Raw genomic sequence first — 14,104 nt, forward strand, 5'->3', positions numbered from 1 at the left:
GGGACGCGCCGGCTCCAGCCCTGCTGCGCTCCCCGCCCGCCCCCGGCTCAAGGGCCCCGCGCCTGCGCTGTCAGCTCCAGCAGCCGGGGAGGCCCCAGCCCAGGGACCTTCCGGCCCAGCTCCCCGGACGCCTGGGTCCCGAGTCCGGCCGCCGGGGCGCTCGCTGCACCTGGAGCCCGGGCGGCAGGAGCCCGTTACAGGGCAGCCCGGTCCCTGCCCCTGGGCTGTGAGTGGGGCACCGCTGTGCCGTGGGGGGCTGTGAGCCCGGACTCCTGGGTTCTCTCCCGGCTCTGGGAGGGGAGGGGGACTAGTGGGTACAAGAGGGCCCCGGCCAGACTCTGCAGCGTGTGTCACAGTAAGAGACGGGTCGGTCTGTGTGGTGTGTTTGTTGCTTAGCTGTGTGATGTTGGTGTGTGTGTTACAGGGGATCACACCCTCGTCTGCTGTGTCATGTGTGTGTGTGTTAGAGGAAGCCAGTGTATGTATGAGCGTTACAGGAGCTCACACTTGGCTGTAGTGTGTGTGTGTGTGTGTGTTTCGGGGAGGCTGAGCAGTAGGTGTGTTATGTGTGTGTGTTACAGGAGCTCCCATCCAGCTGTGTAACCTGTGTGTGTATGTGTGTTTCAGGAGCTCACACCCATGTCCCTGCCCAGCGCCATGGCGAGGGCCGCTGCCCCGTACAGATGCCGCGTTCTGGCCTTGGTGCTGGCACTGAAGGGGCTGGTGCCCACGCTGGCTGCCCCTTCCCCCCGCTCATCATGCCGGGCCCTGCACACCTCAGGTGCCACCCCCGCCGGCCACAACAAATGGTCCAAGGTCAAGCACATCAAGGGCCCGCGGGACGTGGAGCGCAGCCGGCTCTTCCAGAAGCTCACCATGCTGCTGCGCGTCGCTGTGAAAGGTACCGGGGCGGATCCTGTGTGTGATACAGCCCCAGCCAGAGGGAGCGCTACAGAGCCCCGCCAGCTTCCCAGTGCCCCACAGGCCCTGTCACAGCCAGAGGGAGGGCTACAGAGACTTCCCACCTCCCAGCACCTGATGGGGCCCAGCCCTAGCCAGAGACTGTGGCTACAGAGCCCAGCCTTGACCGGTAGCGCTGCCCCTAACCCCAGCACCCCTAAGCTCTGTTATCCTCCCCGGCTGCTGGAGGAGAGGATGCTGGTCTGTGGGGTAGTGTCTCTCCCCTTCTCATCCTTTCTCCACTGGACCTTTCCTTTGTCCCACAGCACCTCCTGTAAGGTGGCTCGGTCTGTGCTCCACTCTAGTAGCTGTTTCGCATAAGAGGGGGGCAGCCCAGTCCCTGGGGTTCAGGTGGCCTGAGGTAACAGATAACGGTGGCTGAAGGGAGGAAGGGCCTTGGGATAGGTGGTTTGGAGCAGGGAGGGTCACCAGGGACCTCAGGACTCCTGGGTTCTATCCCTGGCTCTGGGAGGGGATTGGAGGCTGGTGGGTTATAGCAATGGGAGCTGGGAATCAGGACTGTCTGGAATGGGATCACAGCCATGTCTCCCTTATGACACCCCCTTTCTGTCCTATTGCAGAAGGGGGACCCAACCCTGATCTCAATACCAACCTGGCCAACATCATTGAGCAGTGCCGGAGCAAGAGCATGCCCAAAGCATCCATTGAGGTGGCCATCAAGGGAGGGGTACGTAGCCGGGTCCTGCCAGCTCAGCTTAGGGGGCAGAGGGGCTTATAGGCTGCAGCCTTGCTGCATTCTCCGGGCCAGGCCAGGCTATGCAGAGGGGCATTGGGAGCCTTGAACGAGGCTGGACTTGTGGCTACGGTGCTGGGCTGGGCTACAGGACTTGTGGTTTCTATTCCTAGCTCTGCCACTTGCTCCCTCTGTGACCTTGGGCAAATCACTTGGGTCATAGGGAATTGCCAGACTGGATCAGAGCAGAGGTGTGTCCACTCCAGTGTCCTGTTTCCAGCACCAGAGGCTGCAGAGGCAGGTGTAAGAATCCCTCATTAGCAGATGTGGGGATAATCATCCTGCGTTAGGTCTCAGCTTGGTCTGTAATAGTTACAGTCAGCTCAAGCCCTGAAGCAGGAGGTTTAATATCCCTGCCAGAAGTTGTTTGCTAAGTTCTTGCCCCCTGTGACAGTGAGTTCCACAGGATAATCACCCTTTGTGTGAAAAAGTATTTTCTATGATCAGCTTTGAATTTCCCACCTTTTATTTCAAGGAACATTCTCTAGTCCTTGTGTTACAAGTAGAGATGATTGGGAAACAGAATGTCCATCCCACGGGAGATTCTGACACTTCTAATTTGTTTTCATGCTGAATCGGATTAGAAAATTTAGATTTTAAAATGTTTGGTGGAAAGAAAATTCAGACAATGCAATTCAAAAACACTGAATTATTTCCTTTCACTAATGCCATAACCTTGTAATTTAATAGAAAATATTAAACCTACATTGAAATTAATATAATAAAATGTAAAATTGGAATGAACTGGAACAATACAGTCAAAACGAAGTGTTACCTTAGTAAAACACATTTTTCGTATTCTTGAACTGAGAAAATTTAAGTGATTCATTTTCACATCAAAATTCATTGAAATTGACAAGCTCTTGTGAAATGTTTCGATTCTAACAAAACTACCTTTTCCAATGGAAAACTGTTTTGCTGCCAGTGTTTTGACCATCTGTGGTTATAGGATGCGGAGAGCAGATGCTCTCAATCTCCGTTCTCTGTCCAGCCCTCTGTTAGTTCAAGAGCATCCCTGACTTCAAGCTGCCCCATCTTGGGATTGTATAAAGGGTCTTGGTTCTCAGAAAGTGCCAGGGTCCCAGTCTCTGGAAGTCACACTCCTTTAAGCCCTCTCAAATTGGGGCCCCAACCCTATGTGGGCCCCAAAATAAGTGGCCTGCGTCCATTTCCCCTGAGTCTATTCAACCCTAGGGTTAGGGTTGAAACATGTCTGTCATAGACCCAGGACAGCCCAACAGTGAACATGTAATAAATTTGGCATTGGTTTGTCTGTGCCTCGGTTTCCCCTTTTGCAAATAGGGTCTGAGATAATAAACCCATTTGAATTTGCCCAATCAAAAGTCACCCAGCTGCAAAATGCACACACGTGCACAAGGGTGAAAACTGCAAAATGAACTAGAGCAAATGGAAACCGCCCCCCGCCTCCACCCGGTATTGCTACCAGTAACTTTTGATTGGTTAGTTTGGTCATACTGTACTGTTATGTTTTTTCCTGAGGGGGGGCCGGTGGAATGTGCATCTAATCTTCTTCTCTTGTAAATTCATTTTTGAAAATATCCTGGTTCAAAAAATGTATCGGGGGTGGGGGAGGAGCTTGTTTCAGAGCGGGGGGAAAAGAATAGCAAAAATAATTGTGAAAGATTTAGTGAAAACTCAAGTACTATTACACAGGAATAGTCTGTGGTTCCCATTTTCTCCACCCTGTGTCCTGTCTATAGATTATACGTTCTTTGAGGCAGGGACTGTCAACTACTAGGTGTATCTGTGCAGCACTTGTTGCGATGGGGGTCGCCGTGTATCTGTGCAAGCCCAGTGTGACGGGGACTTTTTCTCAGTGACCATGTGCTGGAGCCGCACCCGGCACAATGGGGACCAAATCTCAGTTACTCTCTGTCTCTGCCGTGCCCAGTGGGACAGGGCTACAGTCTTAGTCATGGTGTGTGTGTGCTGGGGTCCAGCCTGACGGGGCCCCAAACCTGTTCACCATGAGTCTAAGCTCCCTGTAAGCTCTGCGGCCGCACGGCAGCCTATTTAGTGCAGCGCAGGCGCTTAGGGAACCTGCCCGGGGACCTACCAGGGAAGGGGCGCCCCTCCCCCAGCCACAACTCACCCTGCGGCCTGGACTCAGCCACGGCCGGATTGGGCCACGGCTGGCCCAAGGCCTGGCCCGGACCTGCTGGGGCCAGGGGGAGGGGTGCCTATCCTCCAGCCCCAGAGCTCCCGCGGCGGGGACAGGCGCCTCTCCCCACCCCCAAGCCCAGGTGTTGCTGTGGGGAGAGCGCTGGGGGGAGTCCTGTCTCCCCGCAATAGGCGTGGAGCACCCTCCTGCACCCTAAACCCCTCATCTCCACCCCAGAGCCTGCACCCCCAGCCGGAGCCCTCACACCCCTGCACCCCAACCCTCTGCCCCAGCCCTGAGCCCCTCATCCCCGGCCCCACCCCAGAGCACGCACCACCAGCCAGAGCTCTCACACCCCTGCACCCCAACCCTCTGCCCCAGCCCTGAGCCCCCTCCCACAAGAACCCCTCAGCCCCTCCCCCACCACATGAATTTTGTTATGTGCACCAATATGAAGATGATGTGTCACACTTCACTTCCGTATTGGTGCACATAATGAACAAAATTCATTCCGCACATTGGTGGGAAAAATTAGAGGGAACACTGCCATGGGTACGTCTACACAGCAATGAAATATCTGTGGCTGGCCTGGGTCAGCTGGCTTGAGCTCGTGGGGCTTGGACTGCAGGGCTGTAAAGTTGCCACGTGGATGTTTGGGCTTGGACTGAAGTCTAGGCTCTGGGTGCTGTCAGAGATAGGAGACTGAGCTAGATGGACCTAGATCGTCGGGCTCAACGGGTAGTGATCAACGGCTCGATGTCTAGCTGGCAGACGGTAGCAAGCGGAGTGCCCTAGGGGTCTGTCCTGGGGCCGGTTTTGTTCAACATCTTCATTAATGATCTGGATAATGGGATGGATTGCACCCTCAGCAAGTTCGCGGATGACATTAAGCTGTGGGGAGAGGTAGGTATGCTGGGGGGTAGGGATAGGGTCCAGAGTGACCTAGACAAATTGGAGGATTGGGCCAAAAGAAATCTGATGATGTTCAACAAGGACAAGTGCAGAGTCCTGCACTTAGGACGGAAGAATCCCATGCACCGCTACAGGCTGGGGTCCGACTGGCTAAGCGACAGTTCTGCAGAAAAGGACCTGGGGATTACAGTGGATGAGAAGCTGGATATGAGTCAGCAGTGTGCCCTTGTTGCCAAGAAGGCTAATGGCATATTGGGCTGCATTAGTAGGAGCATTGCCAGCAGATCGGGGGAAGTGATTATTCCCCTCTATTTGGCACTGGTGAGGCCATATCTGGAGTATTGTGTCCAGTTTTGGGCTCCCCACTACAGAAAGGATGTGGACAAATTGGAGAGAGTCCAGCGAAGGGCAACAAAAATGATTAGGGGGCTGGGGCACATGATTTATGAGGAGAGGCTGAGGGAACTGGGCTTGTTTAGTCTGCAGAAGAGAAGAGTGAAGCGGGATTTGATAGAAGCCTTCAACTATCTGAAGTGGGCTTCCAAAGAGGATGGAGCTAGGCTGTTCCCAGTGGTGGCAGATGACAGAACAAGGAGAAATGGTCCCAAGTTGCAGTGGGAGAGGTCTAGGTTGGATATTAGGAAACACTATTTCACTAGGAGGGTGGTGAATCACTGGAATGGGTTACCTAGGGAGGTGGTGGAATCTCCTTCCTTAGAGGTTTTTAAGGTCAGGCTTGACAAAGCCCTGGCTGGGATGATTTAGTTGGTGTTGGTCCTGCTTTGAGCAGGGGGTTGGACTAGATGACCTTCTGAGGTCTCTTCCAACCCTAATCTTCTAGGATTCTATGACCTTGGTGTTGATCCCATATGGCAAAGCCTACAATCTATTGCTCCAGAGGGCCCCCTCCTTTGCCCCAGTTTCCAGGTCTGGTGCTCCACTTCAGATCATAAACATTGAGTGTTTCTATGGCTCCAGTTTGCTGTTGGATCCCTTGTGCATGTGCGTCCAGAGAGGAAGCAGGAGCCATTCCTGGGTAGTGCAGGAGCCACCAGTAACGTATATCTGGGGCCTGGGGATGGACGGAGACTTGGCCTTTATTGTTTAACCCCAGGACCTCATGTTAGTATATTGGCCTGTTTGTTAGCCTGGGGCAGAATTTTGGGCTTGACTTTTGATGCTCTTTTATCCTTACTAATATCTGTGAGCAAAGACACTATGTGTTACTTCTACCCAGCCAGATGGGCTTTTTAGTACAATGAGAGGAGAGTGTTGAAAGTGTTACTGGGTGTGGTTGGGTGTATAAATATCTGAGCATATGCTGGAAGGCTGCCTGGCACTTCTCTCAAGCCAAGGTCAAGCAACCAGTCAGGAGGGGCAAGAGGGGATGGGGAGGAGGCATAAGAAACACTAAAGGCCAAAGAAGGGCCTAGCCTTGGCCAGAACACAACATCACTCCTTACCCCTCCCATGGGATACAAAAGAGGTGGTACCACGACCCCAGACTCATGACCCTCCGAAAAGGGACATGACCATAAATTGTAAGGGGTGGGACCAGGGACGTGCACTGCAGGTATATTTGGGCCTGCTAAGGAGGTGGGAATAGGGAACGGGGACACAGGTAAAGGCTCTGTGGCATCAGAGCCATGGAGATGCTTGCTTGAAACTAACCCCAATAAACATTGCATTGCCTGCAATGTTCCCTCTAATTTTTCCATCCGTGTGCGGAATAAATTTTGTTATGTGCACCGAGGTATGCGTGGATGTGCGCCACCCGTAGAAATAAAAAGGATAATTACTCCAGCCAGGACAGGTTAGGCATTTTAGAACTCACTACTCAAAGAATTAAATTTAAGTGTAAGAGAGAAATAAAAATTATTAAATGCATAGACCAGTCTAAACTCTAAAATAACACACTTTGAAAGACTAAAACTACAGAGAATATATGTGCATTGAAGGAAGTACCAAGAAGTAACAACAATAATACAAGTATGTGTTGGGAGGTGAGTGTGAACGAGACTGTGTGTGTGTGTGTGTGTGACACAGAGACTCTGGGTGTGTGCTGTCTGCTGGAGAAAGCCATGCACTGTCTCTTTAAGTCACTCACTGAAAGCTCTCCTGCTCTGTCCCGAGCCCTGTTTCCCCGCCTCTGCTCTAGGGAGATGGGCTACAGGGGGAGGGGAAAGAGTGTGTGTGTGAGAGAGACTGAGACTGAGCGCTGGCTGCTGGGGAAATCTCAGGAACCGTGCACTGTCTCTTTAAGAAAGGCACCCAGCCACTCACCATTCAGACCTCAGACCACAGCAGCTCCTAGTCCTGAGCCAGGCTGTCCCCTCTGCCCTACTCTGCGGAGGTGGGGTACAGGGGTGGGGGAAGTGGGACACCCTGACATCAGCACCCTCCTCTCCCACCCTTGCTCTGCATAGCCAGCAGGAGGGTTTCGGGAGAAGTTGCAGTACAGAGCAACATGAGGAATGGGGCACCTGAACACACGTTGCTGGCTGTACGGGCTCTCTAATCAGCTGGCCGGCATTTGAATCTCTCCTGCGTGGCCAAGTGCGCAGCTTACAGGGAACACAGAGTGCCTGCACTTAGGACTTCCAGGCTTCTGCTTTCTGTCTGCGTGACAAGAACCAGGGGAGGGGGTGAAGGGAAAGCCCCCTAACACCTCCCAAGACATAAGCCCAGCTGCAGAGCTGAATCTGCCCCTTCTCGCTGCAGGACAAAGGGAAGAGCTCGTACCTGCTCTATGAAGCCAGAGGCCCTGGGGGATCTGCGCTGCTCATTGAGGTGCTGACGGACAATGCAAAGCGAACCTACCAGGATATTCGGCTCATCCTGAAACGCAATGGGTCAGTCCTTCCCTGCCGGGCCCGACAATCCTGCATTTCATTGCACAAAGGCCCTTCCCGTGCTCCATGCAGTGACCAAACCCGACACTTCCGGGTCTTAAAACATGAGTGTCTAGTGGTTGAGATAAACACAATGCATTAGTGCAGGGGAAATAGCTGGCTAACGCTCTCTACAGCTTGGCCACAACATACAGTCTACGTGTGGGTCAGGGCTGGTCTGTACATGAAGTTGTAATAAGCAAGACCTTGGGTTAAATTATCAAAAGCACCTAAGTGGTTTAGGAGCCATAGTCCATTTTCAAAAGTGACTTTCAGCCTTTAGGAGCCCAAGTCTTGGAAAATCAATGGGATTCAGGTTCCTAAGTCATTTAGATTCTTTGGGAAATGTTACCCCGGGTTTACTGGAACAGGTGCACCGGATTAACTTAAACGGGTTTAATTAAACTGGTGCACACCTGTGGCATTACTTTAGCTGGAATAAATGGGCCAAAGGTGTTAACCTAACAATGTCACTGTCCAACATTAAAAAGTGTTACACAAGGTTCGGGGTTTGGGATACAGAGACCTCATGCTTCTTGGCAGCATGGCAAACACCCCACTAAAAATCCTTTTGTTAAAGATTCGGAAAAGAAGACAAAACAGTTAAAAGCCTTTGAGATGTAAAGTATTGAGTAAGGCTTTGATTTTAATAACTTCCCTTCTGGATGGAGAGAGTCTTTAGATGTCAAACAAGGGTTTCTCCGGTCTCTTAGATGGTCACAAAGATGGTGATTACTGGTCTTTGCGCTAAAAAAATAAGTTAGTTGAGATGAGCTGTAGCCGTTGCCGCTGCTGCTAAAGTCTGATCGCATTTTATCTCATGTTTGGGGCTTTGTCTGCACTGCTAAGAGACACCCGTGGCTGGCCCATGCCAGCTGGCTTGGGCTAAGAGGCTGACATTTAGGTCAGGATGGAGCCTGAGCTCTGGGACCCAATGGCGGGGGGGGAAGGTCCCAGAGCTTGGGCTCGGATGTCTACACTGCAATTAAACAGCCCCTTAGCGCGAGCCCGAGTCAAGTGGCACGGGCCAGAAGCAAGTGTCCAGTTGCAGTAGAGACATAACCTGGGATTCAGCTCGAGCTGGTAGGGGTGGTGATGTCATCTGAGTCCCTATCTTTGGCCTGGACTGGTCAGGATATCCCTGAGGATTAGGATGAAAGGGGTCTGGGTCTAATAGTCTCCATCGGTTCTTCCCATATTTCCCCCTAAATTACTTTAAGGACCCCAAAATGTACCGATGGGTGGAATAGCCAAGCCCCTTGTTATCCTGTTCAGCAATTAGGCCTAATTTCCGATTCACCAATTTTGGTTCATTAATTTCTAGTTCCACATCTTTGGTGTTTAGTAAGGATGATTTCAACATAGCCCTTGAGTTATACTAGTCAGCCTTTTTGTTTTAGACTACTTCATTCTTTCTGTCTCTTTCATACCTTTTCCCATCAGCATTTGTTATTAGGGCAAATATAGTGCCAATCTATAAAAAGGGAAATAAGGACTACCCAGGGAGTTACAGACCAGTCATCTTAACTTCAGTACCTGGAAAGATAATAGAGAAACTAATTAAGCAATCAATTTGCAAACACCTAGAAGATAAGGTAACAGTCATCATGGATTTGCCAAGAACCCCAACTCTTGCACCCAAACTCCCTCCCAGAGCCTGCACCCCAACCCCCTACCCCAGCCTGGTAAAAGTGAATGAGGGAGAGACCGCGTGATGGAGAGAGGGGTTGGATTGAGCTGGGGGCGGAGTGAGCGGGGGGCAGGGCCTCGGAGAAGGAGCAGGGTGGGGGGCATGGCCTCAGGGAAGGGCGGAGTGCAGGGACTTGGGGATCCCTGAAAAATTTTAAATCAAAATGGGGGTTCTTGGGTTGCTAAAGTTTGAGAACGGCTGGTCTAGATAATACTTAGTCTTGCATTGAGTGCAGGGCACTGGACTAGATGACCTCTCAAGGCCCCTTCCAGTCCTATGATTCTAAAGGCTACTGTGACATCTCATGCATTTTTACATACTTTTTACAGTTGAGCTCACAATTAGGGTGAATTTGCCAGCCCAGTTATCACAACACATCTCTGGGTGGACTCTCTTATATCTGTGCAAGAAGGGCTTAAACGGAGGTAGCTTAAACCTCTTCCCAAACCATTTACATTGTTATGGATTCAGAGAAGAGCTACAAGAGCAATCTGGGGGCTGGAAAACCTGCCTCCGAACGAAGGACCAAAGGAGCTCGTTCAATGTAGTTTATCTCAGAGAAGGGTAAAGGGTGATGTGATCCTAGTCTATAAGCACCGACATGGGGAGGGGATTTCTGAGAGCAGAGGGGTCTTCAACTACCAGACAAAGACAGAGTGAGATCCACTGGCTGGGAGCTGAAGGGAGACAATTTCAGGCTGGGAACAAGGAGCCCATGGTTACCAGGGAGGGGAATGAATCACTGGAACAGCTCCCCAAGGGACTAGGTGGATTCTCCATCACTGGGAGTCTGTCAGTGGAGAGGGGGTGTCTTTCTCAAAGGCCTCCCTAGCTCAGCCAGGAGTTACTGGGCTGGCAGCAGTAATCAAGGGGGGAGATTCTCTGGCCTGGGCTAGGCAGGAGTCTGGCTGGATGAGCACAATGGGCCTTTGACATCTCTGGGATAAATTCAGTACGCTGAGAGCCTTCAAGCTCTCTCGATGAGGCAGCTGAATCATTCTTGTGGCTCTTCTCTGAGCCCTTCTTCCCTCGTCTCCATCCTGTGCAAAGCACGAATCCCCTGGACCAGCGTCCAGGAATGGTCTCTCTCATGCTGTATAGAAGTGACTCCCTGTCCCGTGATGTCCCCCTTTTCCCATGCAGGGTGCAGATGTCCGACGGGGCCCGGCACAGCTTTGACAAGAAGGGGGTGATCACGGTCAGCGGGCACGACTCTCAGCAGAGGCCAGTGGCCCTGGAGCAGGCCCTGGAGCTGGCGATCGAGGCCGGGGCCCAGGATGTGTGGGAAGAAGACGACGAGAAGGAGCAAGCAGTTCTGAAGGTGGGTGTGTGTGACAGGGGCTCCCTGGCTAACGTAGTGGCAAGTCCATTGTGGTCCTTGCCACAGAGCCCTCCCGCTGCTGCAGTGAGGGCTGCTGGGAGAACGTGGGACTGCGGAGCAAGAGATACCATCAGCCAATGGGGGGCAGCAGCCAGTTGATGTAATTGCTCAGGCACCAATCGGGGCCCACCTGGTGCTAATCTGGTTCGGGGGACAGGTGTGGAGATATATGTGGGGGTCTGGCTGGTTCTGATCCAGCCCAGGTGATGGGAGAGATACATGAGGGTCTGGCTGGCACTGATCTGGCCGGGGAAGGGGAGGAATCATGGGGATCTGGTATTGCTCTGGCCCAGGGGAGGGGAGAGATGTGGGGTTCTGGCTGGTGTACCCCTGGCTCAGGGGGATTATACACAGGATGTGTGGGAGGCATTGGCAGGGTATGCTTTGCAGTTACCCTCGAGAATGCTATGGGAGCGTAAGGAGGTTGGAAACAGCCCCCCTCAGGGTCTTCCCTGGCTGGCATGGGCATCGTTCGCTGCCTTCTGTCCCATTCCCTGCTTCCCCAGGGGGACTGTGTATAAGTGAGAGCTGCCCCGAGGCTGCTGTAGCATGTACCTGGGGGCTCGTCCTGCACTCCCTGTCCCACCAGAGTGACTGCCTGGGCCCGCCTTTGCTGCCATTATTCCTGGGGTGGGGGGTTAAATCCCCTGGAGCCACAGTGCAGGGACAGGGTGAATGGGGGTCAGACGGCAAGTTAGATGGTAGCCAGCACCAGGCATTGAACTAGCGATGGCCGGCTCTGAAGAGGCAGGCTCTACAGATCAGGCCCAGCGAGGGCGATGTGGCCCACACTGTCTGTTCAGCGGGCACCTACGGGGGGCCAGTGGGCAGGTTTGCAGCCCCTCACAGCCCCTGTCCTGTCCTCTCCCCTCAGTTTGTGTGTGAGGTGCCATCACTGCACCAGGTGCGGGAGAAGCTGGACTCGAAGGGGCTACAGTCGCTCTCCGCTGCCCTGGAGTTCATCCCCAATGCCAGGGTGCAGCTGACCGATGAGGAGATGGAGCGGGCATCCCAGCTGCTCTCCATGCTGGGCGACTGCCAGGAGGTGATCCGGGTCTACGACAACATCGAGTAGGGGCCAGCGCAGGGGGTAGCAGATGGATAGTGACAAGGCACGTCGGTCCCGGCTTGGCCTAGCCCTGGCCTAAGATCAGCCCATCTGGTGGGCAATGGGTGCAGCTCAACTTGAGATCCTCCTGTATGGACGGCAACCGGTGTGTGGCCTCGTCCCTTGGATCAGGAGCCCATGGGGCAACCAGTTCAGGACTCTGCCTCATCCTGCCCTGGGATGGGACGCCTGAGCACCACGTGGTTTAGGGCTCGGCCCAAGATTGGGCTTAATTTGGGATTTCTTCCCAGGGTGAACGATCCCCATCGCAGCTCTCCAGGTGCCAGCACTGGGTGCAATCTGGCGGCACTCTCTGGGGCAGAAACCCTTGCTCCTGAGGATGGGGCGTGTTCTCTGAGGCATCTTATGGCTCCTAACTTCATCCCCTGGGATTCGTGACCTGAATGCCTCGGCTCCCCTCTTGAGTCTGATCCAGCAGGCCTTCTGCAGTAAGGCCTCCCTGCGTGATGCTCTGGCATGTCCCCCTCCATGGGATGGGTGGAGGGAGCTTCCTCTGCACCCATACAGCACCGAATACTCCGCGGATAAAGAGTAACACTGTGCCAAGGCGATGACAACCTGCGGACTTAACACCTCCCTGTTGTGTGACCCCCTATTCAGCACCCCCAGCAGGAGAGCAATAGGGAGCGCACCCCACCCTCCAAATGTACTGTCTGGGGAGGGCGGCCTTTCCCTTACATTGCTTAATAAATGGTTTGCTTGTCAGTGCTGGGGAGACTCTATCCATAACTTGGCTCTCACTGCAGTGTTGCTACGTCCATCCAAATGCAAACACTCCAGGAAGGGCAGAAGGTGCAGCATTAGGAGAGGGGACCTTTGGGGCGGGGTCACAGAGTGTGGGTGTTGAATGAGCAGTTGACTGGCAGGTAAACGGGATGGTGACAAACGGTTAATGGTTTAAAAGAGCCACAAGAATGATTTGAGGTCTGGAAAATCTGCTGTGTAGTGAGAGAGTGGAGGAGAAGGTTAAGAGGTGACGTGATCCTGGTCTGTAAGCACCTAAATGAGAAGGGGATTGCTGAGAGCAGAGGGCTGTTTAATTCCCAGACAAAGGCAGAGCAAAATCCACAGGATGGGAGCTGAAGGGAGAAAAGTTCAGGCTGGGAATAAGGGTCCGGTGTTTACCAGGGAGGGGAATTCACCATTGGAGGGGGTGGATTTTCCATCACTGGGAGTCTGTCAGTGGAGATGGGGTGTCTCTTTCTCAAAGCCCCACTCTAGCTCAGTCAGGAGTTATTGGGTAAGAGGTGATACCACAAAGATTCCCCGGACTTCATTTTGTGTCCCTAGCTTCCATTTTGAATAGGCAAAAGTCACTCCACCGTTAGAAGCTGAAGTTGACATGGTACTTGACTGCTGAAAATAGGCCAAAAGGTTGAAAGTTCAGCGGGGGGAGAGGGAGGAATAGAATTGGTAGAAAGCCAAAAAGGTGCAACTAGCGATAAACATGCACGGTAAAGATCTGATAGCTGACAGGACAGTATAAAAGGCAGAGAGTTACGACTATTAAAGCAGTTCGGAGCGGAGTGAATGAAGCGCTCCAGCGGAGAGCTGACCTGAACGAGCGGAACCAAACGGAGTGAAGCAACCTGAACAACCAGCAGCAGAGTCAACACAGCAAAATCAGCAGATAAGGTGAGGCTCTTAGTTACAATTAGAGGATAGCACAGTACAGTATAGTATTAATGTGTGTGTGTGTGTGTGTGTGTGTGAGGATGTATGAGTGTGTGGATTGTGCTTTATATATGTAAAACTCAAAGTACATTTTAAGATTGCTATCAGCACAAAAAAGCTTACAAGAAGTGGAAGATTGGACAAATGACCAGGGAGGAGTATAAAAATATTGCTCAGGCATGCAGGAGTGAAATCAGGAAGGCCAAATCACACTTGGAGGTGCAGCTAGCAAGAGATGTTAAGAGTAACAAGAAGGGTTTCTTCAGGTATGTTCGCAACAAGAAGAAAGTCAAGGAAAGTGTGGGCCCCTTACTGAATGGGGGAGGCATCCTAGTGACCGAGGATGTGGAAAAAGCTAATGTACTCAATGCTTTTTTTGCTTCTGTCTTCACGCACAAGATCAGCTCCCAAACTACCGCACTGGGCAGCACAGCATGGGGAGGAGGTGACCAGCCCTCAGTGGAGAAAGAAGTGGTTTGGTTCGGGACTATTTAGAAAAGCTGGACCAGCACAAGTCCATGGGGCCAGATGCACTGCATCCGAGGGTGCTAAAGGAGTTGGCGGATGAGATTGCAGAGCCATTGGCCATTA

At 52.6% G+C, this 14,104-nt stretch overlaps 1 protein-coding gene across 3 annotated transcripts; it reads left to right on the forward strand.

Moving 5' to 3' along the window:
- Positions 1-58: 58 nt before the first annotated feature.
- LOC117876298 (translational activator of cytochrome c oxidase 1) lies at positions 59-12,547 on the forward strand. 3 transcript variants are annotated; one of them, XM_034768315.1, is made up of 6 exons: positions 59-226; positions 628-901; positions 1,542-1,648; positions 7,470-7,600; positions 10,473-10,650; positions 11,585-12,547. In XM_034768315.1, the coding sequence occupies exons 2-6, from the start codon at positions 640-642 to the stop codon at positions 11,783-11,785; spliced, it is 879 nt and encodes a 292-aa protein (XP_034624206.1). In that variant the 5' UTR covers positions 59-226; positions 628-639; the 3' UTR covers positions 11,786-12,547. The 3 variants fall into 3 exon arrangements, with proteins under 3 accessions (XP_034624206.1, XP_034624207.1, XP_034624208.1); XM_034768316.1 differs by having other exon boundaries at positions 220-355; XM_034768317.1 differs by lacking the exon at positions 59-226 and adding an exon at positions 233-366.
- Positions 12,548-14,104: the final 1,557 nt, after the last annotated feature.

Source organism: Trachemys scripta, chromosome 4 (assembly GCF_013100865.1).
Source record: "Trachemys scripta elegans isolate TJP31775 chromosome 4, CAS_Tse_1.0, whole genome shotgun sequence".
Taxonomy (NCBI): Eukaryota; Metazoa; Chordata; order Testudines; family Emydidae; genus Trachemys; species Trachemys scripta.

Bases quoted from the DNA above. Each gene is read 5' to 3' on its own strand.
- LOC117876298 (XM_034768315.1), top strand. From the start codon at position 640: ATGTCCCTGCCCAGCGCCATGGCGAGGGCCGCTGCCCCGTACAGATGC. The intron at 902-1,541 runs GTACCGGGGCGG...GTCCTATTGCAG, and splicing joins GCTGCGCGTCGCTGTGAAAG to AAGGGGGACCCAACCCTGAT. The intron at 1,649-7,469 runs GTACGTAGCCGG...TTCTCGCTGCAG, and splicing joins AGGTGGCCATCAAGGGAGGG to GACAAAGGGAAGAGCTCGTA.